This window comes from Triticum urartu, chromosome 5, assembly GCF_003073215.2.
Source record: "Triticum urartu cultivar G1812 chromosome 5, Tu2.1, whole genome shotgun sequence".
Lineage (NCBI taxonomy): Eukaryota > Viridiplantae > Streptophyta > Magnoliopsida > Poales > Poaceae > Triticum > Triticum urartu.
Genome location: NC_053026.1, coordinates 331,869,501 through 331,895,931, shown reverse-complemented (window position 1 = coordinate 331,895,931; position 26,431 = coordinate 331,869,501). Strand labels below are relative to the sequence as shown.

The 26,431-nt window shown below is 46.7% G+C and overlaps 2 protein-coding genes across 2 annotated transcripts in view; both read right to left on the bottom strand.

Annotated features, from left to right (window-relative positions):
- Positions 1 to 21,790: 21,790 nt before the first annotated feature.
- Positions 21,791 to 25,163, bottom strand: LOC125507016 (spidroin-2-like). The gene is made up of 2 exons (XM_048671717.1): positions 25,026 to 25,163; positions 21,791 to 24,421 (listed from the first exon to the last, which is right to left on the bottom strand). Exon 2 carries the CDS (start codon positions 23,858 to 23,860, stop codon positions 21,791 to 21,793), a length of 2,070 nt encoding a protein of 689 aa, XP_048527674.1. The 5' UTR covers positions 23,861 to 24,421; positions 25,026 to 25,163.
- Positions 25,164 to 25,216: 53 nt separating this feature from the next.
- LOC125507015 (structural maintenance of chromosomes protein 6B-like) overlaps positions 25,217 to 26,431 on the bottom strand; it is an 85,150-nt gene continuing 83,935 nt past the window's right edge. Inside the window, exons 2-7 of the mRNA XM_048671716.1 lie at positions 26,377 to 26,408; positions 26,255 to 26,333; positions 26,069 to 26,126; positions 25,855 to 25,952; positions 25,682 to 25,776; positions 25,217 to 25,606 (exon numbers count right to left, since the gene is read on the bottom strand). Of these exons, the coding sequence (XP_048527673.1) occupies positions 25,549 to 25,606; positions 25,682 to 25,776; positions 25,855 to 25,952; positions 26,069 to 26,126; positions 26,255 to 26,333; positions 26,377 to 26,408 (420 nt within the window). The 3' untranslated portion in view covers positions 25,217 to 25,548. The remainder of the gene's footprint in view (positions 25,607 to 25,681; positions 25,777 to 25,854; positions 25,953 to 26,068; positions 26,127 to 26,254; positions 26,334 to 26,376; positions 26,409 to 26,431) is intronic.

Sequence of the window (26,431 nt, the reverse complement as noted above, 5' to 3'; positions counted from 1 at the left end):
GATAGTCGATCTGGGGACCGGCAGCAGACTCAGGAACAGAAGTGGCGGGATCAGTGGCTTCGCTGACTTCTGGTGCTTTTGTTGGTGAGGGCTCCACATTAGCTTCAGCCATGACAGCGTCAGTGGCTTCAGTGGTGTTGGTGGTGGCAGCCTCAAGATGTTCAACCTCCACTTGATGAGCTGGAGGGTCGGTCACAGTCACGTTCTCCTCGAGAACAGCTTCTTGGTGAGATGGGGGTGTAGCAGCGCTTGGGGTTTCTTCTTCATCGGCTGATGCAGCCGGAATGTCTTCAGCAGCTTTAGCTTCAGACTCAGAGACTGGAGGCCTTGGTCCTTTGCGAAGCCTGCGTAACGCTGGCGACGCTTGTGGAGTTGGAGTTGGCTGGGCCTCAAAGTCATCTTCCTCTTGTGCTTGTGGGTGATCCGCCCATGAAGCATCCTGTGCAATTGGCGTCAGTGGACGACCAATGCTGATAAGTTCGCTGTGCGTTAGCACAGGCGATGATACATGTTGGTGTTCTAGCTGAGGAAGGGCTGCATCATCTTCAACATGGTCATGATGACCAATGTCTTCAGCAGCGATGGGATCAGCTGCTGGAAAGTCTTCAGCTTCATGAGCCTCTGTGAAAGCAGGCTCATGGACAGTCAGTTGACACTCTTGATGTTCAGCGTCAGGGCGAACCATGGAGATGGGTTCAACAATTAAGGGCTCTATGGGAGCAGCCCATTCCTTCTTGGTCTTCCGCTTCTTCTTGGAGGGAGCAGTAGCAGAGGCTTCAGGATGTTTCCTCTTTCTGGCTTCAGCCTCAGCAGTCCTCGTCTTCTTCAGTTCTGAAGCGGTTGACCTGGCCTTTGGCTTCGAGCCAGTCATGCTAGTTGGGAAGACAATGGGATCTGCTTCCTGCCTTGGTGCGTCGGGTTCGGCCATAGCGGGCTTCTTCTTCTTCTTTGCAGCCATCCTGGGGTCGATGCCAGGACGCCCAAGGGCCTTGCGCTTCTCAGCCTCATTGTAGGCTTGCACACACCTATCAGCCAGGACCTTCATGCGCTCACGAGAACCCTGAGCTTCTGCACGTTTCTTTAGAAAGGCTTCCTTGAGCTCGTGCAGCATAATCTTGAAATTCTTCACGTCTTGCACACTGAGCTTGGCCATATGCTTCTTGAACTGAGATTTCTCAAAGTCAAACTTCTGCTTCAGTTCAACAATGCTCTGGGCGATAGCTAACTCTGAAGCAATGGCGCCATGGAAGGCGACACTGAGGCCAATGGGTAGTTGGAGATCGTCGAAGCTGATGTTTGGCGTGTCAAACCATTCATCAATGAAGTTGTGTATGATTGTTACATCAAAGAGAGGCAGATCATTGAAGATTTCTGCTTCTTCTTTGCTCTTGATGAGTTGCTCAAGAGCGTCATCTGCAAGATCTTCATCACTTGACAGATCAATGGCATCATTGCGCAGAATGGCAGCAGCTGTTAGCTCTTGGCCGGTGTGTGGCAGAGGCATCTTGACCTTCTGGGGCTTGGAGATGCGTGATAAATCTTCGGACTGCACACTATCTTCAGGAGGTGCAGTTGCCAGTGGCTTCGCCCGTGAGATTTTTGGTGAAGGGGCAGGCTTTGAAGCTTTAGGATTTTTCAACTTCTTTGGCTTCGGCGCTGCAGGCGCTTCATCTGATTCAGCGTCAGCTGCAGGCTCATTCACTGCAGTCCCTTGAACCAAGATATGGGTGATGAGGCCTTCAAGGTTGTAGAAAGGACCGACGACATTGGGTTCTGCATCTCGTGTGCCATCAGCCCTTGGAGCTGAGGGACCAGGGTTGAAGTCTAGTCCCAATGTCTTCTTGTTTTGCTTCGCTAAGTTCTGGGCAAACTGGAAGTTGCGCTTGAACAGAATGTCGTCACGACACCATAGTAGTGACGATGGGTGTGCATCAACAGGCTGTGGCCCACGGACCATGCAGGGATAGAAGCCTTGTTCAATGGCTTCTTCTCTGGACCTGGGTTGAAGATTCTTGTATAGGATGTCTCCCCACGGTCTCTTCATGGCATTTTTCTCAGCATATTCCTGGGTTACAAATCGGTATTTGAACCATTGTTCTGCCCAATATCTTCGAATCCATTGGATTCGGGTCTTGCGCTGATTGTAATCCTCTTCAGGATCTGTCTTGTACAGTTCTGAGAGGTCATCTGGCAGATCTCTAGATGTTTCTCCACGACGCTTTCTGCCACCCTTCCTTGCTGATTTCTCTGAAGCCATGAACTTTAAACTGAAAGGCTTCAACATGTTCAAAGGCTTCAAAGATTTTCGCTTGCTGGACAAACAGGAACTTGCTTCGGGAGAATTTATATGATGCTGTAAGAATTCTGCAAATGAATGCAGACTATGAGAACCAAGGGATTCTCCCACGGACATGTACCTGTGACAGCATTAAGGTGCGAGGGAAGGGGAAGAGGTCATATGCATTCTCAGAAGATTTTGAATATAAATCAGTTTAGAAGACATTGACCTCATCATGCGAAGACATTCACTCATAGATAAGGAGTTGGTTCCAGATTTGTACGAATCCAGAGATCAGTACAAGTGAGGAATCTAACTACTTTGTGAAGCATAAGTGAATATACTAGGCATGTTATGAGATGCAGTATGAGAGAGATCTAACTTGTGTGAATAGAAACTGCTTGTGGTAGAAAGTGACAAAGCCATAGGATCAACGGTGCCGTAAAAAGGAAGTTTTTATTTACCACACTAAGAACTGCTAGACGGAGTGGAAGATGAGGCCGAGCAGTTCGATCTTCTTTGCCCTAACTTGGTGACGGAGGACACCTACGGCGACGGCGGAGAGGACGATATCCGCGGTCGGCGTGAAGACGGCGTCGGAGAGGTTGCGGCAGCGAAGCGCTTCGTCGCCGGCGTCGTCGAGGGCTAGCAGTGGCGCTAGGGTTCGTGCGAGAGTGGAAGAAGAGATAATGACCGCCGTGAAGTGTGTATTTATAGGTACAGGGGCGGCACTGCGTTATTACACAGGTGCCCCTGGCGATTCGCATATGAGGAACACATGGCCATTATGCAGAATTTTGGGGTTTGTTCCATGTCCCACGCACGCCTGGATTGTCGGGTGGTCGTTCCTACTTCTCTGGGTTTCATGTGGAGGAATGAGCATTGAAAGTGGACTTAAGGTTTGTCTTTGTATCTTCTGCTGACAAGGACGCAGAGAAGACATTCGACAGTTTCAATAGAATGCATATGATTTGGAGAGATAGAGTTTGAGATAGATAGCATAGAGAGGTTAGGGTCCGATCACATTCACTTAGTTCAAAAGATTCAACAAGAAGACATAGCTATAAGTGAATGCTGTAGAGGACAGAACACTAGTATATATATATATATATATAATCAACATAGTGAAGACAATCATGAAGACATGTTGAGATTGAAGCCAAACCAAATGTGAAAACATAGCAAGGTAACGCCATGAGTGAAACACTTCAAAATAGAACATTTGGTGGTGGCGTTACCCACCGTATAGGAAGTATTAGACCCAGACACGGCGCACAATTATCGTGGCGCTCTGAAGTCAAATTCCACATTAATGTATTCACACTTAGAATGTATGTCTTCATTGATTGAAGATATACTTTACTTCGTGTGTTGCACATCTAAGTCATCAATATGCATAAGGGTTAGGATGTGTGCCTGATCACAGGACATTTGAGGATTCCAAGATATTTAGCTCACACCATAACTTGCAAAATCTCTTCTCATCCAAGGGCTTGGTGAAGATATCTGCCAATTGCTCTTCAGTGTTGACGTGTATGATATCAATATCTTCCTTCACAACATGATCTCTAAGAAAGTGATGACGAATTTCAATGTGCTTTGTCTTCGAGTGCTGAACTGGGTTGTTGGCAATCTTGATGGCGCTTTCGTTGTCGCGGTAGAGTGGCACTTGCTTCAGATGAATGCCATAGTCTTTGAGCGTTTGCTTCATCCACAGAAGCTGAGCGCAGCAAGATCCAGCAGCAATGTATTCAGATTCAGTAGTGGAGAGAGATACACAGTTCTGCTTCTTTGAAGACCAACATACAAGTGATCATCCCAGAAAATGACATGTGCCTGATGTAGACTTGCGATCAACTTTGTCACCAGCATAATCAGCATCCGAGAATCCAACCAGATCAAACTCTGAGCCCTTTGGATACCATAATCCTAGAGTTGGGGTGTGAGCCAAATATCGAAGAATTCGCTTCACAGCTAAGTGATGCGACTCCTTCGGTGCCGCTTGAAATCGAGCACACATGCAAACACTGAGCATAATATCTGGCCTAGATGCACATAGATAAAGTAAAGAACCAATCATGGAGCGGTATACCTTTTGATCGAACTCTTTACCATTGTCGTCAGGACCCAGATGATGCTTGGCTGGCATTGGCGTCGTGAAGCCTTTGCAGTCTTGCATACCGAACTTCTTCAGGCAATCTTTGAGATACTTCTCTTGAGATATGAAGATGCCGTTGCGTTGCTGTCGTATTTGAAGACTGAGAAAGAACTTCAGCTCTCCCATCATAGACATTTGATATTGCTCTTGCATCATATATCCAAACTCTTTACTGTACTTCTGATTGGTGCAGCCGAAGATAATGTCATCCACATCTATTTGGCACACAAACAGTTCACCATCATATGTCTTCGTGAAGAGAGTGGGGTCGAGAGAACCAGGTATGAAGCCTTTGCTCTTCAGGAAGTATTTGAGTGTGTCATACCAAGCCCGAGGGGCTTGTTTGAGGCCATACAGTGCCTTGTTGAGCTTGTATACCATGTCAGGATGTTTTGGATCTTCAAAGCCAGGAGGTTGTGCAACATACACTTCTTCTTCAATCTTGCCATTGAGGAAGGCGCTCTTCACATCCATTTGATAAAGAAGTATGTTGTGATGATTTGCATAGGCTAGCAGTATGCGTATGGCTTCAAGTCTAGCCATAGGAGCAAATGTTTCATCGAAGTCAATGCATTCCACTTGAGTATATCCTTGAGCAATGAGACAAGCTTTGTTTCTGACAACTTGACCATGCTCATCTTGCTTGTTGCGGTATATCCATTTGGTGCCTATTATGTTGTGCTTCCGAGGATCGGGACGCTTGACCAGTTCCCATACATTATTCAGCTCAAACTGTTGAAGCTCGTCTTGCATAGCTTGAATCCATTCAGGTTCCATGAAGGCTTCTTCAACTTTCTTGGGTTCTGTTATTGAGACGAATGCGAAGTGCCCACAGAAATTTGCTAGCTGAGTTGCCCTTGAACGAGTGAGTGGACCGGGTGCATTGATGCTATCAATTATTCTTTCAATCTGCACTTCATTGGCAACGCGAGGATGTACAGGGCGAAGATTTTGCTCTTGCTGATCATTGTCGTTGTTAGAAGGAATGTCTTCAGGCTGAGCATTGTCTTCATGTTGATCAGGTGCTGAGATGATAAGTTCTTCTTCAGGATGAGCTTCAGAAGGTATAATTTCTCCAGTTCCCATTAGCTTGATTGATTCACTGGATGGAACTTCATCTAGCACATTTGGCAGTTGCTCTCTTTGTGAACCATTGGTCTCATCGAACCGTACATCCACTGTTTCAACCACTTTGTAATGAAAGAGATTGAAGACTCTGTAGGAGTGCGAATCCTTTCCATATCCAAGCATAAAATCCTCATGTGCTTTTGGTGCAAACTTTGAGGTGTGATGTGAGTCCTTGATCCAGCACCTGGCGCCAAATACTCTGAAGTAACTGACATTTGGCTTCTTGCCAGTAAGGAGCTCATAAGATGTCTTGTTCAGAAGCTTGTGAAGATAAACACGATTGATTGTATGGCATGCAGTATCAATGGCTTCAGGCCAGAATTTTCTTGGGGTCTTGTATTCATGTAGCATCGTTCTGGCCATCTCAATGAGTGTTCTGTTCTTGCGTTCGACGACCCCATTCTGCTGTGGCGTGTACGGGGCTGAGAATTCATGTGTGATGCCCAAGGTATCAAGATATGTATCAAGGTCAGTGTTCTTGAATTCAGTGCCATTGTCACTTCTGATATGCTTTATCTTGGTGCCATAGTTGTTCATTGCTCGATTGGCGAAGCGTCTGAAGACATCCTGCACTTCAGTCTTGTAAAGGATTATGTGCACCCAAGTATATCTAGAATAATCATCAACAATGACAAAGCCATAGAGACAAGCAGTAGTAGTAAGAGTTGAGTAATGAGTGGGACCGAAAAGATCCATGTGAAGCAGTTCGAAGGGTCGAGTAGTGGTCATGATTGTCTTCGAGGGATGTTTGGCCCTCGTCATCTTTCCTGCCTCACAGGCACCGCATAAGTGATCTTTCTTGAACTTGATGCCCTCGATGCCTATGACATGCTTCTTCTTTGCCAGGGTGTGGAGGTTCCTCATGCCAGCATGCCCAAGCCTCCGATGCCAGAGCCAGCATTCTGAAGCTTTTGCTAGAAGACATACGGCAAGCTGTGGTCCTGCTGAGAAATCTACCACGTACAAATCATCTTTTCGATACCCTTCAAATACTAGAGACTTGTCAGATTCCATTAGAACAAGGCAACGATATTTTCCAAATATTACGATCATGTTTAAATCGCAAAGCATCGAGACAGACATTAAGTTGAAGCCAAGGGATTCAACAAGCATGACTTTATCCATGTGTTGATCCCTTGAGATTGCAACTCTACCTAGACCCAATACCTTACTTTTATCAGTGTCAGCAAATGTGATGTGGCTCTTGTCGGATGGACGTAAGGTTGAGTCCATAAGAAGGCTTCTTTTGCCAGTCATGCGATTTGTACACCCACTATCAATAATCCATTCTGAAGACGCTGGTGTCGTACCCTACAGTGCAGTTAGGGGGATAGGCTTCACGAAGAGCATTGTGAAGCAAAAACATTTGACGAACCAGTGGGTTATGAAAGCTTAGATCCAGATTAGGACTAATAGGGAGAGTAGCAAGCGATTCAGGAACGAAGTACATAGTAAGACCATTCAGGCATTTGATCTTGCGCCCTACAAGATGTTTAACGTCCCCAGCAATAGCGTCAGACGATTTTGGTTTTCTGCTGGAGACCTTTCCCCGCAAAAGAGAGTTAAGCTTTCTTAGCCACCCACATCTTCAAGGGTGGCTTAGAAGTAATAAGTCTAAGTGTAGCATCTGAGAACTTTGGCTTTGGAGCCCTAGAAAACAGTCTTGCAGGCGGAAAATAGTACTCATAAGAATAAGCAGAATAGTTCTTGGTCTTATGAACATGGCGGTTTGATGAACCGCTCTCATATTCATATGCCTGAGTATGGTTTCCCTGCAAAACATTTGCGTTAGTGCGAATCAGGTGAGTCCTCTGTCTGTATGAAGCCTTTGGACCGTATGAAGCCTTTGGTCTGAGGTTTATCTTCTTCACGTGGGGTGTCATGATGACATTCACAGGAAGATTCTCCAGACACCTTTTCGGAACCCAGATCTTCTTCATAGGCGGTCCATTCCTGCAGTTAGTACCAATGTACCTGGCAAACACTTCACCATTCTGATTCTTAAACAGTTTATAGTTTGCATCAAGGGATTCATCAATGATAATGGGGTTAGCACAAGTGAAGCCAGATAGATTGGATGGATCTGCTGAAGGTTCCTTTGCAGCAACCCACGTGGTTTTGGGGTACTACTCAGGTTTCCAGTAAGAGCCATCAGCATTCATTTTCCTTATGAACCCAACACCCTCTTTCCTCGGGTTTCGGTTCAGAATCTGCTTTTTGAGGACATCACATAGTGTCTGATGCCCATTAAGACTTTTGTACATCCCTGTTTCAAGCAATGTCTTCAACCTAGCATTCTCATCAGCAATAGCAGTGGTATCCTCAGCAGAGGGGTTAGTTACCACATCAACAGTTGAAGATATTGCAACAGTAGTAGCAGTAGAACATTCAGCAACAGAAGTAGCATTATCACGCTCAATGCATTTAAGACATGGTGGTTCAAATACTTCCTGAGCGGAACTGATCTGTTTGGCGTGAAGTGACTCGTTTTCCTTTTGAAGATCTTCATGAGCCGCTCTCAATTTCTCAAGATCTTGCTTCCTTTGAAGATAATCATAGGAAAGCTTTTCATGAGTTGTTGAGAGAGTTTCATGACGACTTTCAAGTTCCTCATATTTAACGTGAAGATTTTTTATATCTTCAATTAAGGATTCAGATCGAGTCATTTCAGCACCTAACAGATCATCGCTTCTGTCTAACAGTTTTTGAATATGTTCCATAGCTTTCTGTTGTTCAGTTGCAATTTTAGCAAGTGTTTTGTAGCTAGGTTTTGAGCCACAATCAGAGTCATCGTCACTAGATGTTTGATAGTGAGTAGTGCGTGTGTTTACCTTGGCACCGCGTGCCATGAAGCAGTAGGTAGAAGTGGAGTAGTCCTTGTCATTTGCATCGGTGTCGGTGATGAAGCCATTGTCTTTAGTGTTGAAGATGGACTTGGCAACGTATGCTGTAGCCAGACTTGCGACGCCTGAATCGGACTCCTCCTCAGACTCCACCTCCGCCTCCTCAGAAGCGGACTCCTCCTCTGAATCCATTTCCTTGCCAACAAACGCACGTGCCTTGCCAGATGAGCTCTTCTTGTCTGATGAAGACTTTGAGGAAGACTTGGAAGAAGACTTTGAGTATTTCTTCTTCTTCTTGTCGTCAGAGTCATATTCCTTGCTCTTCTTCTTCTTTTTGTTCTCATTGTCCCACTGTGGACACTCAGAGATGAAGTGGCCAGGTTTCTTGCACTTGTGACATGTTTTTTTCTTGTAGTCGTGAGCATAAGCTTCATCATTCCTTGAGCTTGATCGGGAAGACTTTCTGAAACCTTTCTTCTTGGTGAATTTTTGGAACTTCTTCACAAGCATAGCAAGTTCCCTTCCAATGTCTTCAGGATCATCCGAACTGCTGTTAGATTCTTCTTCAGATGAGGAGACAGCTTTTGCCTTCAAGGCACGAGTTCGCCCATAGTTTGGACCGTAGATATCTCTTTTCTCAGAAAGCTGAAACTCATGTGTGTTGAGCCTCTCAAGTATGTCAGACGGATCGAGTGTCTTGAAATCAGGACGTTCTTGAATCATCAGGGCTAGGGTGTCAAACGAACTATCAAGTGATCTCAGTAGTGTCTTGACGACTTCATGTTTGGTGATCTCAGTAGCGCCGAGGGCTTGAAGCTCATTTGTGATGTCAGTGAGTCGGTCAAATGTGAGCTGGACATTCTCATTGTCATTTCGCTTGAAGCGGTTGAAGAGGTTGCGAAGGACACTGATTCTCTGATCTCTCTGCGTTGAGACGCCTTCATTGACCTTGGAGAGCCAGTCCCAGACCAGCTTAGATGTTTCCAAAGCACTCACACAGCCATACTGTCCTTTGGTCAGATGACCACAGATGATATTCTTGGCAGTAGAGTCCAGTTGAATGAACTTCTTGACATCAGCAGCAGTGACACCTTCTCCAGCCTTGGGAACGCCGTTCTTGACGACATACCATAGGTCGACGTCAATGGCTTCAAGATGCATGCGCATCTTATTCTTCCAGTAGGGATATTCAGTTCCATCGAAGACGGGGCACGCAGCGGAGACTTTAATTATCCCTGCAGTCGACATAGCTAAAACTCCAGGTGGTTAAACCGAATCACACAAAACAAGGGAGCACCTTGCTCTGATACCAATTGAAAGTGCGTTATATCGACTAGAGGGGGGGTGAATAGGCGATTTTTATGAAAGTCTTCAAAACGTGGAAGTTATGAAGACAAACGATAGAAATAAACCTATTACCCTACAGCGGAAGGTAGACTACACTAGGAAAGCCATAGTCAAGTATTCAATAGAGAGAAAGCACAATGACTAATAGCAGCAATGTAGTAAGGATCAGGTAGGAAGATATTATGAAGCCACACAGAACACGCAGTCACTCAGTGAAGACAAAAGATAGTGCGAACATACAATGACTTCACAAGGAGTAACCGTAAGTAAAGGGAAGGGAAGATGAAACCAGTGACTCGTTGAAGACAATGATTTGTTGGACCAGTTCCAGTTGCTGTGACAACTGTACGTCTGGTTAGGGCGGCTAGGTATTTAAACCTTAGAACACATAGTCCCGGACACCCAGTCCTGAACACGCAGCTCAGGACACCCAGTCCTCACCGTATTCCCCTTGAGCTAAGGTCACACGGACCTCGCCCAATCACTTTGGTAAGTCTTCAAGGTAGACTCCCGAACCTTCACAGACTTCGTTCACCGGCAATCCACAATGTCTCTTGGATGCTCAGAACGCGACGCCTAACCGGCTGGAGGATGCACAGTCCTCAAGTGTAATAAGTCTTCAGATCACACAGACAAGAAGACTTAAGTGATGCCTAATTCTCTTTCGCTCTGGGTGGTTAGGGCTTTATCCTCGCAAGGAATTCTCTCTCAAAGGCTTCGAGGTGGGTTGCTCTCAAACGACAAAAGCCGTACTCTGAATCTGAGTTGTAAAAACGAGAGTTGTAAATGTAAGTGCATCTAGTGCCACCCCTAGTTGGTTTTGGAGTATTGACGACAAACCTAGTTGAGGGACTAATGTGTTTGTGAGAATTGCAGGATAACACAGGTAGAAGTCCCTCATTGATTCGGTTTTCCTACCAGAGATGACCCCTAAAAATGTATGAAGACATTGATGTCAAAAGTGGTATGTGAAGATATTCACATTGAAGACTATGACAAGAGAAGACATCGCATGAAGCCTATGGAGCTCGAAGACTCAGATCTTTCGTAGTTCTTTTTCTTCTTTATTGAGTCATAGGAACCACCGTACTGTTAAGTGGGGTCCAAGAGAACCAGTCAGAATGACTGAAGTGATGCTTAACCAAAACCTATGTCTTCGAGTGAAGACTATGAGAGCAAATCTTGTCCAGAGTCAGACAAGTCAGCTTTGCTTGTAGCCCAAGTAAAGTTGTCGTGTGTGTTTGAAATCTGACCGTTGGAACACGTGTCAGTTCCTTAGTGACCCAGGGTCATTTTGGACAAATCAGGTCGGGTTGCCTAGTGGCTATAAATAGCCCACCCCCTACAACCATAAACAGTTGGCTGCTCAGAGTTAGAGTACGTCTTTTGTCGTTTGAGAGCAACCCACATCGAAGCCTTTGAGAGAGAATTCCTTGCGAGGATAAAGCCCTAACCACCCACAGCCAAAGAGTGTTAGGCATCACTTAAGTCTTCTTGTTTGTGTGATCTGAAGACTTATTACACTTGAGGACTGTGAATCCTCCAGCCAGTTAGGCGTCGCGTTCTGAGCATCCAAGATTCATTGTGGATCGCCGGTGAACGAAGTCTGTGAAGGTTTGGGAGTCTACCTTGAAGACTTGCCAGAGTGATTGGGCGAGGTCTGTGTGACCTTAGCTCAAGGGGAATACGGTGAGGACTGGGTGTCCTAAGCTGCGTGTTCAGGATTGGGTGTCCGGGACTGTGTGTCCTCAGGTTTAAATACCTAGCCACCCTAACCAGACGTACAGTTGTCACAGCAACTGGAACTGGTCCAACAAATCATTGTCTTCAACGAGTCACTGGTTTCATCCTTCCCTTCCCTTTACTTACTGTTGGTCCTTGTGAAGTCATTGTATGATTGCACTATCTTCTGTCTTCACTGAGTGACTGCTTGTTCTGATTGGCTTCATAATATCTTCCTACCTGATCCTTACTACCTAGCTGCTATTAGTCATTGTGCTTTCACTTCATTGAATACTTGACTATGGTTTGCCTAGTGTAGTCTACCTTCCGCTGTATGGTAATAGGTTTATTTCTATCGTTTGTCTTCGAAACTTCCACGTTTTGAAGACCTTCATAAAAATCGCCTATTCACCCCCCCCCTCTAGTCGATATAACGCACTTTCACATATAACATCTACGCATAAAACATGGCTCTGATACCACTGTTGGGGAACGTAGTAATTTCAAAAATGTTCCTACGCACACGCAGGATCATGGTGATGCATAGCAACGAGAGGGGAGAGTGTTGTCCACGTACCCTCGTAGACCGAAAGCGGAAGCGTTTGCACAACATGAGTGATGTAGTCGTACGTCTTCATGATCCGACCGATCAAGTACGGAACTTACGACACCTTCGAGTTCAGCACACGTTCAGCTCGATGACGTCCCTCAAACTTCGATTCGGCCGAGCTTTGAGGGAGAGTTCCGTCAGCACGACGGCGTGGTGAAGATGATGATGTTCTACCGACGTAGGGCTTCGCCTAAGCACCGCTATGATATTATCGAGGTGGACTATGGTGGAGGGGGCACCGCACACGGATAAGAGATCCAAGAGATCAATTGTTGTGTCTAGGGGGTGCCTCCCTCCCCGTATATAAAGGAGTAGAGGAGGGGAGGGCGCCGGCCACCCTTGGCGCGCCCCATGAGGAGTCCTACTCCCATCGGGAGTAGGACTCCCCCCTTTCCATGTTGGAGTAGGAGAGGAGAGGGAAGGAGAAAGAGGGAGAAAGGAAAGGGGGGGCGCCGCCCCCCTTCCTAGTCCAATTCGGACTTGGGAGGGGAGGGGCGCACGGCTGCCCCTTGGCCGCCTCTCCTTTTCCACCAATTGGGCCCATGAGGCCCATTAACCTCCGAGGGGTTCCGGTAACCCCCCGGTACTCCGGTATATATCCGATAACCCCCGGAACCATTCCGGTGTCCGAATATAGTCGTCCAATATATCAATCTTCATGTCTCGACCATTTAGAGACTCCTCGTCATGTCCGTGATCACATCCGGGGCTCCGAACTACCTTCGGTACATCAAAACACATAAACTCATAATATAACTGTCATCGAACTTTAAGCGTGCGGACCCTACGGGTTCGAGAACTATGTAGACATGACCGAGACACGTCTCTGGTCAATAACCAATAGCGGAACCTGGATGCTCATATTGGCTCCCACATATTCTACGAAGATCTTTATCGGTCAAACCGCATAACAACATACATTGTTCCCTTTGTCATTGGTATGTTACTTGTCGGAGATTCGATTGTTGGTATCTCAATACCTAGTTCAATCTCGTTATTGGCAAGTCTCTTTACTCGTTCCATAATACATCATCCCGCAACTAACTCATTAGTTACAATGCTTGCAAGGCTTATAGTGATGTGCATTACCGAGTGGGCCCAGAGATACCTCTTTGACAATCGGAGTGACAAATCCTAATCTCGAAATACGCCAACTCAACAAGTATCTTTGGAGACACCTGTAGAGCAGCTTTATAATCACCCAGTTACGTTGTGACGTTTGGTAGCACACAAAGTGTTCCTCTGGTAAATGGGAGTTGCATAATCTCATAGTCATAGGAACATGTATAAGTCATGAAGAAAGCAATAGCAACAAACTAAACGATCATCGTGCTAAGCTAACGGATGGGTCAAGTCAATCACATCATTCTCTAATGATGTGATCCCGTTAATCAAATGACAACTCGTGTCTATGGTTAGGAAACATAACCATCATTGATTCAACAAGCTAGTCAAGTAGAGGCATACTAGTGACACTATGTTTGTCTATGTATTCACACATGTATTATGTTTCTGGTTAATACAATTCTAGCATGAATAATAAACATTTATCATGAAATAAGGAAATAAATAATAACTTTATTATTGCCTCTAGGGCATATTTCCTTCAGGTTTTGACCAGGGTAGGACCAATCAAGTGCTCTAAGGTTCGTCATCGTGTCGCCATCTCCCACGGAGCACATGTGGACCTAGCTGGTGGGCCAATCCTATCATAATCAATGTTAAATTGGCCAAACCGCTCACTAGCATAAATAGTAGCTTGGAATGTATTACCTTCAGGGTGGTCACGTTCACAAAAAAAAGGTTGTTTGGGGGGAACCCTAAGCCGAATTATGGTAGTTATATGCTATTTACTCGGATTCTTGACATATGTAGGTCACTTAACCTACATCCATTTCCTTTTGTTTGCTCTCCCAACAATTTTTGTGTGCATGTTTAAGTTGCAGAAGACCTTGATCATTCGTCTGGATAAAATTTGGAGGCTATGTCTGTGAAGAAAAGATTGTTTGAAGCGGCACCCGAACTCGATTGTAGCATGGTATATGGTTTTCCATCCTAAAGCTAGGGGTGGTCTTGGCATAATTGATTTGTAGCTCCAAAATGAGGCTTTACTTTTGAAGCGGATTTCCCACCTTTTTAATAAGGTCGAATGGTCGATAAACCCTGGGTTGAAATCGTTTCTTCATGAAGGATTGGGTCGTATTCTCACGAGGAAAGTGGTTCTCCCACCCGTCTAACTAAACTTCTCTGCTATCATTACTTAAGGGGTACCCCTTGCAAAGGTCACTCCCATCTTCCTGGTGGTTTACTAAACCACATGTGCGCCACTTGTCATAATGATAGAGGTTTGGTGGGATTTTAACCCGAGATGGTCGGGTTTATTTCTGTTTTTTTTCTTTCAAGGTTTCAATTTTTTAAAACAAATCATCGTTCCAACCATGCGTTCAAATCACGAACCGTTTTTATCGTTGCGTTCCGCGCGCTGAGATCTTCAAAACTAGATCCAGTGATGATAGATTTTGATAAAAAAAAATAGATAAAAATATATGCTCCAAAATTGCACTGGCATGTGCTTGAAAAGTGTACTAACCTACAGTTCAAAACTATATTATTTATGCTTCACTTTTGGAGAAGCACAACCATGCTTCACTTTGGGAGAAACACAGTTGTTCTTTTCATGTGGGAAGCACATACAAACGTGCTTCCCACGGAAGCACAACTAGGCTTCTTGCGTGAAAAGCACAATTGTACTTTATTTTTGGGGAAACACGGTTGTTCTTTCACGTTAGAAGCACAACTCGAGGAAGCACAATTGTGCTTTTGTCATCACAGGCAATATATATATATATATATATATATATATATATATATAGTGTTACTATTCATCACCCAGGATGCAGAATAAGTTATTCTTCACCCGAGGTAATCTTACGATTATTTCGTAATTAAATTACGTTTGCAATTTAAATAGTTACATCCCTATAGATTCATTATGTAAAATTTAGCGTAAGAAAATAAAAATATAGGTCATAAGACAAGAAAATTTGCACTTTATGTGTATTTTACACTATGTTTTTACGTTTGTAATTTTACATAACATAAAATATTTTTTACAACGATTATATATTTTCTTACGGTCTCTTTTTACATCGGAAATAAGATAAAACTTACGGAACGTAAAAATACGGGACATTGATGGTAAAATAGAGGGGGGTGAAGAATAACTCTTCCTCACCCCAGGGTACGAATACGGCTCCCCCCCCCCTCTCCCAATAAATGAAAGCCAGGAAAATAAAAAATGTACCGATAGAAAGCGTCCAACGCGACACATATGGTCGCTACTCTCCTAACCGACGAGTCGGGGAGGATGGCTACGCTGAGACACGGCACATGGCGTGCTATGGCGCTCCTCCGCAGTAAAACTGCACCCCACGAAGGGTACCCTCCAATAAGTCGTTCCCAAACTTCTTCTACATGCAGCCATGCCCAAGAAACACCCAAATCCCGAGCAACTTTCTAGTATAGGGATGGGAAATTGTTGACCCACACTGAGGGATGACGTTGTTACAGGGCCAGGGATAGGGTTGCAATAGCCAGAGAGTTTTTTCCATCGGTGAAAGGCTGCCGATTCAGCGACTGATGTGCACTGTCTAATGGAAGCAAGATCCTAGGTTCACACGTCATATACACCGCATGTTTTTCTAGCCCGCGCCCCGTTGACAAAGCTATAACAATTGGTATATAAGCTACAACCCTGATACGACCATGCTACAAACATCGGTGGACATGCACAAAGGAGGAGGAGCGACGATCAGGTCCTGCAAGGTCGTAGATGCGTCTTCTACACGAGCTGCAAGGCTACCAGCGAAGGCAATGCCAGTCGCCAATAGGAATAACAATGGCCATTGCCGCACGAGACATGGACTACTACGAGCAGGTGGGGCTGTGAATTGGCAACCCTATCGCAAGGGAGGCATGACTCGATGCCGTAAAGGCACCTGCTTTTGGGTCTGTGACATTTTTTTTGAAAAGGAGGGCTCCCCGGCCTCTGCATCAGAGTGATGCATCCGGCCTTTTTATTAACCAAATAAAGCAGTGCCAACATGGTTCCAAGGTTTCCAAAAGTAATAAAAAACAGAGAAGGCTCACACAGAGCCAAGCAAGGCTAGAAACATCAACTAGTCACGAAAAGACGCCACAACCGGGTGGCTAAAAATAAATAGGTAAACTAATTGCCTATCCTATTACATGACCGCCATCCAAACCGGTTGAAGATATCCCGAGTTACCATCTCCCAGCGGAAAGATCCAGTAACCAAATGCTCCGTGGCCTCCATCGGAGTGAATAGCGACCACGAACGGATCAGTGCCATGATTCGAAATATAACCTGCAAAAAATGGATACGTGATAGTCTGTTAAAAACCAAATCATTTCTGCAAGTCCAGATAGTCCACAGCAAAGCGCAAACTCCAACCCGAATGTGTCTCGCTAAGTCAGGCTCAATCCCATTAAGCCATGTCCCAAATAATGCGTTGACAAAATTCGGTGGATTGATATTAAAAGCAATGTGGACCGTCCGCCAAAGGACTTTGGCCAGCGGGCAATCAAAAAAGAGGTGTCTGATTGTCTCATCCCGATCACAGAAACTACACCTAGTAGGTCCTGTCCAATTACGCTTTATCAAGTTGTCCTTGGTTAAAATAACTTGTTTATGAACAAACCACATAAACACTTTTATTTTCAAAGGAACTTTGACAGCCCAAACATGCTTGGAGGTAGGAATGGAGTTCGAATTAATAACATCAATATACATTGATTTAACTGTGAATACTCCAGACATAGTCAGTTTCCAGCGTAATTCAGCAGGTTGTTGAGAAAGCTGAACCTCCATCAGTCTCCTAACTAGACGGAGCCATTCTTCCCAACGATTGCCCGCTAGCGACTGTCGAAACTGAATATTAAAGGGGATAGATTGAAATACCGATGCGACGAACACCTCACGTCGTCGGACAATACGGTACAAAGACGGATATTGAATGGCCAAGGGTGTATCGACGAGCCAAGTATCCTCCCAGAAACGTGTACTAGCGCCGTTTCCAATAACAAAGTTCATCCTATTAAACAAAGATTGTTTGACTTTCATCAGTCCTTTCTAGAAAGGTGAATCAGTCGGCCTGACTGTGACCTGGGACAAAGTTTTTGTCTGGAGGTACTTGCTGTGAAGGATTTGAGCCCACATAGCATCATTCTCCGATGAGAGCTTCCACAGCCACTTGCTAAGAAGGCATCTGTTCTTAACTTCTAGATTCTCAATACCAAGACCCCTTTGGTCTTTCGGTCTACAGATGATATCCCATTTAGCAAGCCGATATTTTCTTTTAAGCTCATCACCCTGCCAAAAGAAACGCGATCGATAAAAGTCCAGTCTTTTCCTAACACCAACTGGGACCTCAAAGAACGATAGGAGAAACATAGGCATACTCGTGAGCACCGAATTTATCAAGATTAATCGGCCTCCGTATGACATGAGCTTACCCTTCCAGCAACTCAGTTTCTTCTCAAATCGGTCCTCGATGCACTTCCATTATCTGTTTGTCAGCCTACGATGGTGTATTGGAATACCTAGGTAAGAGAAGGGTAACTCTCCTAACTCGCACCAAACAATTGCCTATAAGCCTCCTGTTCTTCTTTGGCTCTACCAAAACAGAACAACTCGCTCTTATGAAAGTTAATCTTTAACCCGGTCAATTGTTCAAATAGGCATAACACAAGCTTCATATTTCTCGCCTTGGCTAAGTCATGCTCCATAAAGATAATTGTATTATCGGCGTACTGAAGGATGGATACACCTCCATCAACAAGATGAGGTACCAATCCACCTACTTGACCATTTTCCTTAGCCCTTCCTATCAAAATTGCTAACATATCCACCACAATGTTAAACAGGATAGGGGACATCGGATCTCCTTGTCTTAGGCCTTTATGTGTCTGGAAGTAATGACCTATATCATCATTTACTTTAATTCCCACACTACCTTTTTGCGTAAATGATTCAACCTATCGGCGCCAGGCTTCATCAAAACCTTTCATACGCAATGACTGTTGGAGGAATGGCCATTTGACCTTATCATACGCTTTCTCGAAATCCACCTTAAAAATTACTCCAACTAATTTTTTGGAATGGATTTCATGGAGCGTTTCATGCAGGACGACCACCCCTTCAAGGATATTTCTGTCCGGCATGAAAGCAGTTTGGGACTGTTGCACCACAGAATGCGCAATCCGTGTGAGCCTATTAGTCCCGACCTTGGTGAAGATTTTGAAACTAACATTGAGGAGGCAGATCGGCCTGAACTGCTCAATTCTCACAGCATCCGTTTTCTTAGGAAGCAATGTGATAGTTCCAAAATTCAAGTGAAATAAGTGAAGCTGTCCAGAGAACAGATCGTGGAACATAGGTAGTAAATCCCCCTTAATAATGTGCCAGCACTTTTTATAGAACTCGACCGGGAATCCATCCGGTCCGGGCACCTTATTGTTTTTCATCTGTGCAATAGCATCAAACACCTCCTTGTCTGAGAACGGGGCAACCAGAATATCATTGTCGGCAGCCGATAGTTGAGGCACATCCTCAGTCCTGGACCCATCGAGGGACACACAATTATCCTCCGGAGGTCCAAATAACTGCCTATAATACTCGGTAATATATGTTTTAGGTTATCCTGTCCTAAAATAGTGCCCTCATCTTGTTCAAGTTGGAATATTCGCTTCTTTCTGTGCTTACCATTAGCAATCAAATGAAAGAATTGAGTATTAGTGTCCCCTTGGACCACTTTGCGGACTTTAGCTCGCAAATCCCACTTCAATTCTTCTTCGCTGAGCAGTTCTTTCAACCTCTTCTCCGCCTCAGTTTTAACCTGGAGCTTAGCTGGTAGCAAAATCGTGGATTCGGCCTTTATGTCTAGGGCCTGTATAAGAGAAAGGAGTCTATCGTTTTCAATCTTATACACACCACTGAGGTGTTTAGCCCAACCCCATAAGAAACTTCTCAAATGCCTAATCTTATTCTGCCAACGCTCGACCGCAGTCGTACCTCCTGCACCCCTAGCCCATTCCCTGGCAATCAGGTCCAAGAACCCCTCGTGTTCGAACCATGACATCTCGAAAGAGAAGGTGTTCTTGTTACCCACGTGGTTCGGCTCCCCTGAGTCCAGGAACAAGGGTGTGTGATCGGATATTCCTCGCGAGAGAGTTTGCACCGTAACCAGAGGGAACTTTTGTTCCCACTCCACGCTCGCGAGAACTCGATCAAGTTTTTCGTAGGTTGGGTTTGGCAGAGCATTAGCCCAGGTAAACTTTCTATCAGAAAGCTCTATCTCCCTCAGATCCAAGCTTTCAATAATGGTATTGAACATAAACGACCACCTATCGTCAAAGTTATCATTATTCTTCTCCTCTCTCCTCCTAATGATATTGAAATCACCCCCAACTAAAATTGGGAGCTGTTCTGACCCACAGATTTGAACAAGGTCCGCCAGAAACTCCGGTTTAAGCTCGGGCTGTGCGGCACCATAAACCGCCACCAAAGCCCAGTTGAAACCATCTACTTTAGACCTGACTCGAAACTTAACCGTGAAGTCGCCCATCACTACACTTCGGACTTCAAGCGAATCGCATCTCACACCTAGCAAGATACCACCTGATCTTCCTCGCGGAGGGAGGCAATGCCAATCGAAATCAATACCACCCGCAAGAGAGGACAGAAACTGGGGCGCAAAGTTTTCTCTACCAGTCTCTGATAGAGCAATGAAATCTAAACGCTGCTCTAAAGATGCCTCAGCAAGAAACCTTCTTTTAGCCAAGTCCTTTAGACCTCTGCTATTCCAAAAGATTCCTTTCATATTTCGTCATGGAATTTTTTAGTAGTCCGAATCCTAGCACTCCTACGAACTGCAGAATCGGGATAGATCTTCCGTTTCCACTTGCGCTTTGGTTTACTAGGCTTTGACGCCCGATCCTCATAACCGGGTTGAACGATACTGCCATCGGCATTCTCTTCATCGTCCTCAGACTCATGATTGGGGGGTGCTAGATCCGCACACAGAGTATCAAGCACTCTAACCCCTAACGCATCAATATCATCATCATTCATCGGTTTAACCGCTGCAAGATTACGAATAGTCTATAAGGCACGCTCTGCCTCCAAATCTAACAGATCATTCACCGAATTGGAAATCTCACTATCAGTAGCACCTAGTGAAACTCCTAATTGGTTTGCATTATTTATAATCTCCTCATTAGAAAAATGCAATAAAGAATTATATATGTTGACGGACATACCAGAAGAGATCGCAGCCTCCTGAAGCTTGGCCGCCCTCATAGCGCACCGCTGCTGCATATCATCAACCTCCGGGAGCTCGTGGATACGAGCACTCACCCGTATCCCCGTCGAGACGGGGTCCGGGATCCCGCCAAAAGCAACGACCCCCTCCCTAGTAAAGCCTCGCGCTAAGTCCCTCAAAGGGTCAACCGAGGTTATCGAAGGAGGCGGCTGTGGGCTCCCAAGCCCCTCAGACAAATGCCCCACGCCGAGGTCCACATCCACGGGTACGACAGGAGAGGGGATGGCGGGGGCCGCCTGCCCGCTCCCTCCTCCCGCCCCACCTGCCGGCGCAGAGTGGAGCGTCGTCGGCGTCGGAGACGCGGTCCTCCTGACCGCCGAAGATGAAGGAGGAGCCAGGGCCACCTGCCCCAGCCCCCCCCCCCCTAGCGCTGCTGCTGGCGCGGGTATCGCCGCCACAACCGGAGTAGCAGGAGCCGAGGCCGCCTGCCTCGGGCTCCCTCCCCCAGCGGTGACTGACCCCAGCGTGACCGACGTCACCGACGTCGGGATATGGAGAGAAGTCAAGGCCTCCTGTCCCGAACCCCCTCCCCCCAGCACCAACTCACACGCAGCCATCTGCGCCGGAGTCTCGACCACAGTAGGAGCAAGGGAAAGAGAAGCAATCTCCGGCTCCCCCGCCCCAACTCCATCCATAGTCCTCACCGATGAGGCCCTCACCAAGCGTCCAGGCACAGATCCGCCAGCCCCCTCAAACTCCAACAAAGGAAGCGTGCGCTCAAACATATCATCAGAGTCTACCCGGTCACTCCAGAGTCTGGGAGGCGCTGATGCTGGCTGAAAGGACCCAAACCGCAACGAAGTCATAGGCATCGATGGCGATGCTGCCGACTCAACCCCGGTCCCATCCCCGGGCAACTGAGCATCTGGGCGAGATCCGAAAGACCCCTCACGTGTCGACTCATCAGTCGGTGCCCCATTGGGTCCCGCACTGCCGTCACCCTCGACATCATTCCCATTAACCACATCAGCAAGCAGTTCAATGTCCTCAAACTCGATCTCTAGCGGGAACACCTCTCCCCTATAAGTCCAGTTGACCACATCAGGCACGAACTCAATATCCAGGACACTCACTAAAATCCAGGCCACCCCATGAGCACGCGTAAAAGCCATGTCCACTCTCTCCGTCTACCAACCATAATACCCATACTGGCCACAACTCGAGCATCCTGCAAAGGCTTAGATGGAGCCCCTGAAAACCGCAACCAGACCTGCGTAAGCGGCTTTCCCTTAGGCTCCACCTTCTTCCACTCATGAAACTCTAGAATGCACTTCGTGCCAGGAACTCTACACAAGCCAAAGCTCAGCAATCTCTGCAAATCATCCACCGTGGGAAATCAACCTTAAAAACATTGTTCTCGAGAAGAACCAGCTCCCAACGAAAGTCCCCCGGAACCAGCTCCTGAAGCCTGCGCACAATCTGAGCCTCAGTCACCTCGCCCTGGGTAGCTTTCACAATCCCGGTGGTTAAGCTCAGGGTCTCCTCCGGAATCTCTCTCGCAACTGGTGACTCAAAGAACATAAGCTCAACACAACAGACTCCATACATAGTTAGCAACAGAGCCTGGTCACGCAATAACGGGCACTCCCCCGAGGCATGTGCTGGCTTGCCACACGACTCACACAACTCAGCCACGCACTCAGCAATGAAGTGGCCCTTCTCACCACAACGGTAACAAAGCATCTTTTCCTTCTTACGCGCATACTTGGATGCCCGCTCTGCATCAGACCTGTCGGCCACAGTTCCAGTCTCAGGAACCTCAACACTGGCCAAGGCTGTCACCACCTCCATCGCCTGGGTAGGAAGATCCGTGGAGGTGTGGTCGGTCTCCACTGCTGACGCGGCATGGTCAACAACTGCCGGAGGCGAAGGCGGTCGGCGAAACCTCCCACGGCCCCCACCACGACGGCCACGATAGCCTCCTCTCTGGCGGTGGTCCGGGCCTGATGCTCCCTCGACAAATCCGCCTGGAGGGCCGAGAAACGGTCTCTCAGCAGACCCATCACTCTGCCAGGCATAGCCACGACCTCCTCCCGTGGAAGAGGAACCACGATGCTGTCCATCACCATACGCATCAAACCCATCATCCCCCCACTGGTCTCGGGGCGGATCATTGGGCTCTCTATTGCTAGAAATCAGCCTCGTCTGTGCCGGACCCGTCCGGTTCTGAGCCGGCCTCGCAACGTAGTGGGGCGGAGGAGCGGCACGCGGCTGCCCGCCCGAAGGCGTCGGCCCAACCCCAAGGGCAATACCATCGCGGCCAGCAGGAGCCACACCAGTCACGCCCGGCGCTAGAGACCGAGGTCCACCACGACCCGCGGCCTGCGAAGTGACGGGCGCCGCAGCTGGCGCCGGTGGCCTCAGCCCGCCCCGTCCTGCAGCTAAGGGCACCTGCCCCGGTGGCTGAACGCCCGAGTGGCCAAAGCCACGGCCCGGGTTACCCTGCACCACACCCCCGCCTGCCGGCGGCCTCTGGCCAGGCGGCGCCAGGGATCCACGCCCAGCACCCGCCGCCGGCGACGGAACCGCCCCACCCCGTCCCGCTGGACCAGATGACTTGGCTGGCGGCGGCGCAGCCCCGCGCCCGGCCATATCCAAGAGTGGCCGGATCCTCCTTGCCCGACGAGCTCCACAGACCGGGAAACCTCTCGTCCCGTGCTTGCGAACCCTAGAACCAGGCAGCGACGGCGCACGAGAGATAGAACCACGATCACCCTCGTACGTGCATGGGATAACGATGTGGACAGGAGTATGGCCCGGTCCAGCATGGGCCTCATACCCATCTGACTCTGGCCCAACTCCGTGCGGACCCGATTCAGTCCGAACCGGCCCATCACAACTCATCAGCAATCTCGCGTTCGAGATCTCTGTCGCCGACGCGGCCATCACGAGCGCCGCCGGTGCCTGTCGAACGGCGAGCCGTCTCGCATTCTTCTTCTTCTTCACAGTAATCCATGACTCCGGCCTGATCATATCGAATAACGTAAGGTTCGGAAGACTCACCTTAGGCAGGGGACCCTTCCAAGGTTTGAGCGCCAACGCCGCCGTCTTCCGATGAACAACGCGTCGGATCATCTCATGTTTCTCGCCCGCGTGAAGACCGATACGCGCCGGATCGTCCGGTGGCAGGTCCTGATCGATCGTCATGGCCACTTCATCTTCGCTATAGCCTGCATGGAATAGATCGCAAATGAGATCCGAAGGTGTCGGTGAGGACGGCGACCCTGCCGCGGATGCATTCCCATCGTCGTCCGCATCTTCCTCGTCGGACTCAGCGAGAGCCCAGAACCGCCCTCCGACGCGTCGGCGATCTCCGGCTGCGGACTGCGCCGTCGCGGTCGGGCGCACGGTCGCCCGTCCAGTCACCCTCATAGACTAGCGTAGGTACGCTGCATCTGATTGACCGGCGCCCGCCTGTTGGACCCACATGTCATGCACACAAAAGCAGGTGCCTTAAGGCACCGAAGCGCAGCACCATAAGAAAGGCGTGCGAGAGAGATAAGGTGTGCAGATGTGAAGGGCTGGATCCAACATCCATGAACGTGCTCATCATATATTGGACTAAGGGCATCTTCAATGTGAACCCTTAAACCTCCACTATATGTCTAGACTACTCCTGGAATCCAACGAGGACCCTTATATGTCCGCTTAGCAATCCACACATTCATATTCTAATATCCTAATAACAAACACGAGGGGCTTTGCGATAGAAAACATACACTTAGACCATCTCAAAGCCTCCGCGTAGTCCATCTCTCTTCACATGCATGATTCCCCTCTCCTCACTTCTCCCAACCAGATTAATTTGTGAAAAACATACACTTAGACTATCTCAAAGCCTCCACGTAGTCCTTCTCTCTTCACATGCATGACTCCCCTCTCCTCTCTTCTCCCAACCAGATTAATTTGTGAACAATGTTGAATGGCTCTCTCCTGCATCATCATGGGGGCAAAAGTCTATCATGTTGATCTTACAACAAAAAGGTACTACCTCCATCTCGGTTTATTAGTCCACATTGTAATTTGTGCCAAATTTTGACCAATGATTTAACTAATAAAATGTCAATGCATGTCAACAAAAATTATATCATTGAATTCATATTTGAACATAGTTTCCAGTTATATAATTTTTTATGACAAGCATGAACATTTTATTAGCTAGATCTATGATCAAAATTTGACACAAATACAATGAGGACCAATACACTAGGACGGAGGTAGTACCAACTAGATGGCGTGATTTGCTTTCATGGATATTTATGGGAAGGTACTCCCTGCATTTTATTTACTCCACATATTAGCTTTGAACCAAGTCAAACTTTATAAAGCTTGACAATGTTTATCTAAAACAATCTGAAGTTTCACAATAAAGATACATATATGGTCTGAAAATATATTAAAATATGATTCTAATGGTATTAATTTGATATTGTGATTGTTAATTTTTTATGTATAAACTTGGTCATAGTTTGACCCAAAACAAAGTTAATATGCAAAGTCAATAAAAATAGGAGTATGATTTATGGAAGTTAAACACCTTTTTGAGAGCTCAAGGTATAGAAGCCCTCAGCAGTCAGCAAATCAACTACTTCCTCTGTTCACTTTTATAAGACCTTGAAGACATTTCAGACAATGTACAAAACATCCCATTTTGAGTTGTCTGAAATGACTTACAAAAGTGAACGGAGGGAGTACTTAACTTGGCATCAATGCCAGGCGCACCAGGACTGGGCGGATTCTTTTCACCTGGCTTCACTTAGTATCATGCAATGCAAAATGTTTTAGCTGACAGATACGTATATGCCACCACAAAGAGCTCATTTCACACCAAAGATGTCGGTCCCCGATAGTCCTAAATAACAAAACAAGTGCCAGTACACTTCGAAACAAGCTATGTACAAAACTTAGATAGGAAATGAGCAGTTCCCAAGAGGTTCTGTCAGAAGTGGACCCGGAGGCTAGGAGTGCCGAGGGAGGGGCGGCCATTTGCTGCTTCTTGACCTGATCGATGGATATATACAATGCCGAGCGCAACGACATACAGGCAGCTAAGCCCTGAGTCAACCGCGAGGGGCGGCCATTTGCTGCTTCTTGACCTGATCTCCAGGCTTCACCATGCTGAGGAAACATAGATGTCATAAATATCAATTTGCAAGAAACTGGAACAGGAGCAACCACAGGCAATTTTCAGACCTGATATCATGGGGTGTTATAAATACCCATTGTGACCCTTGTGCAACAGCAAAATCTACGAGGGTGTCCAAGCTTATTTTGCGGCTCACCGCATCCTGCACAAATCAGATACCGCCAATAAGGTTTTGTTTGTGGTATACATGGTGATTGTAGAAAACCATCGGATTGCTCACCATGAATACATCAAACTCATCCATGGCCCTAAAAGGTGCTTCTGTCATTCCATGAAGAGCTAAAGTGAAGCAAAGTGTTGAAAAAGATCGCTCCCCTCCTGGATCAAGATGCATATCAAAAGTTGTAGTTATCGAAAGCATAACTACGAAATACCAATAACAAAAAAATTAAACACTATCTCACAAGATACAACCATGGCAAACATAAAGGTACCTGACAGTCCTCTAGTGTCTCTGACGGTATCACGGGATGCATCTTGAGGCATCGTCAGCTACATCAAACATCATTAAGAAATATTACATAAATCACTACAAAAATATGCGGGTGGGCTGGTGATGAAGCACAACTTCTCCAGCCACTAGGTGCACATCGAAGGGGCAATGTTACGAAGGTACACACCTCAACAGACAAAATTTTACTCTTGTAATCTACGTTGATGAACCCACTGATACCTTTCTTTCCCAGGTGCTCATTAAACCTTCAATCAAAACAATAAAAGTGGTCGACCAATCAGGACTAACCATTTCAACTGACGGATAAGAGAAATCAAAACCTGCAGAAAAACAGATGATAAAC

What these genes read in the sequence shown, in the direction of transcription:
- LOC125507016 (XM_048671717.1), bottom strand. Translation starts at nt 23,860, where the DNA reads ATGAGGGTGACTGGACGGGCGACCGTGCGCCCGACCGCGACGGCGCAG.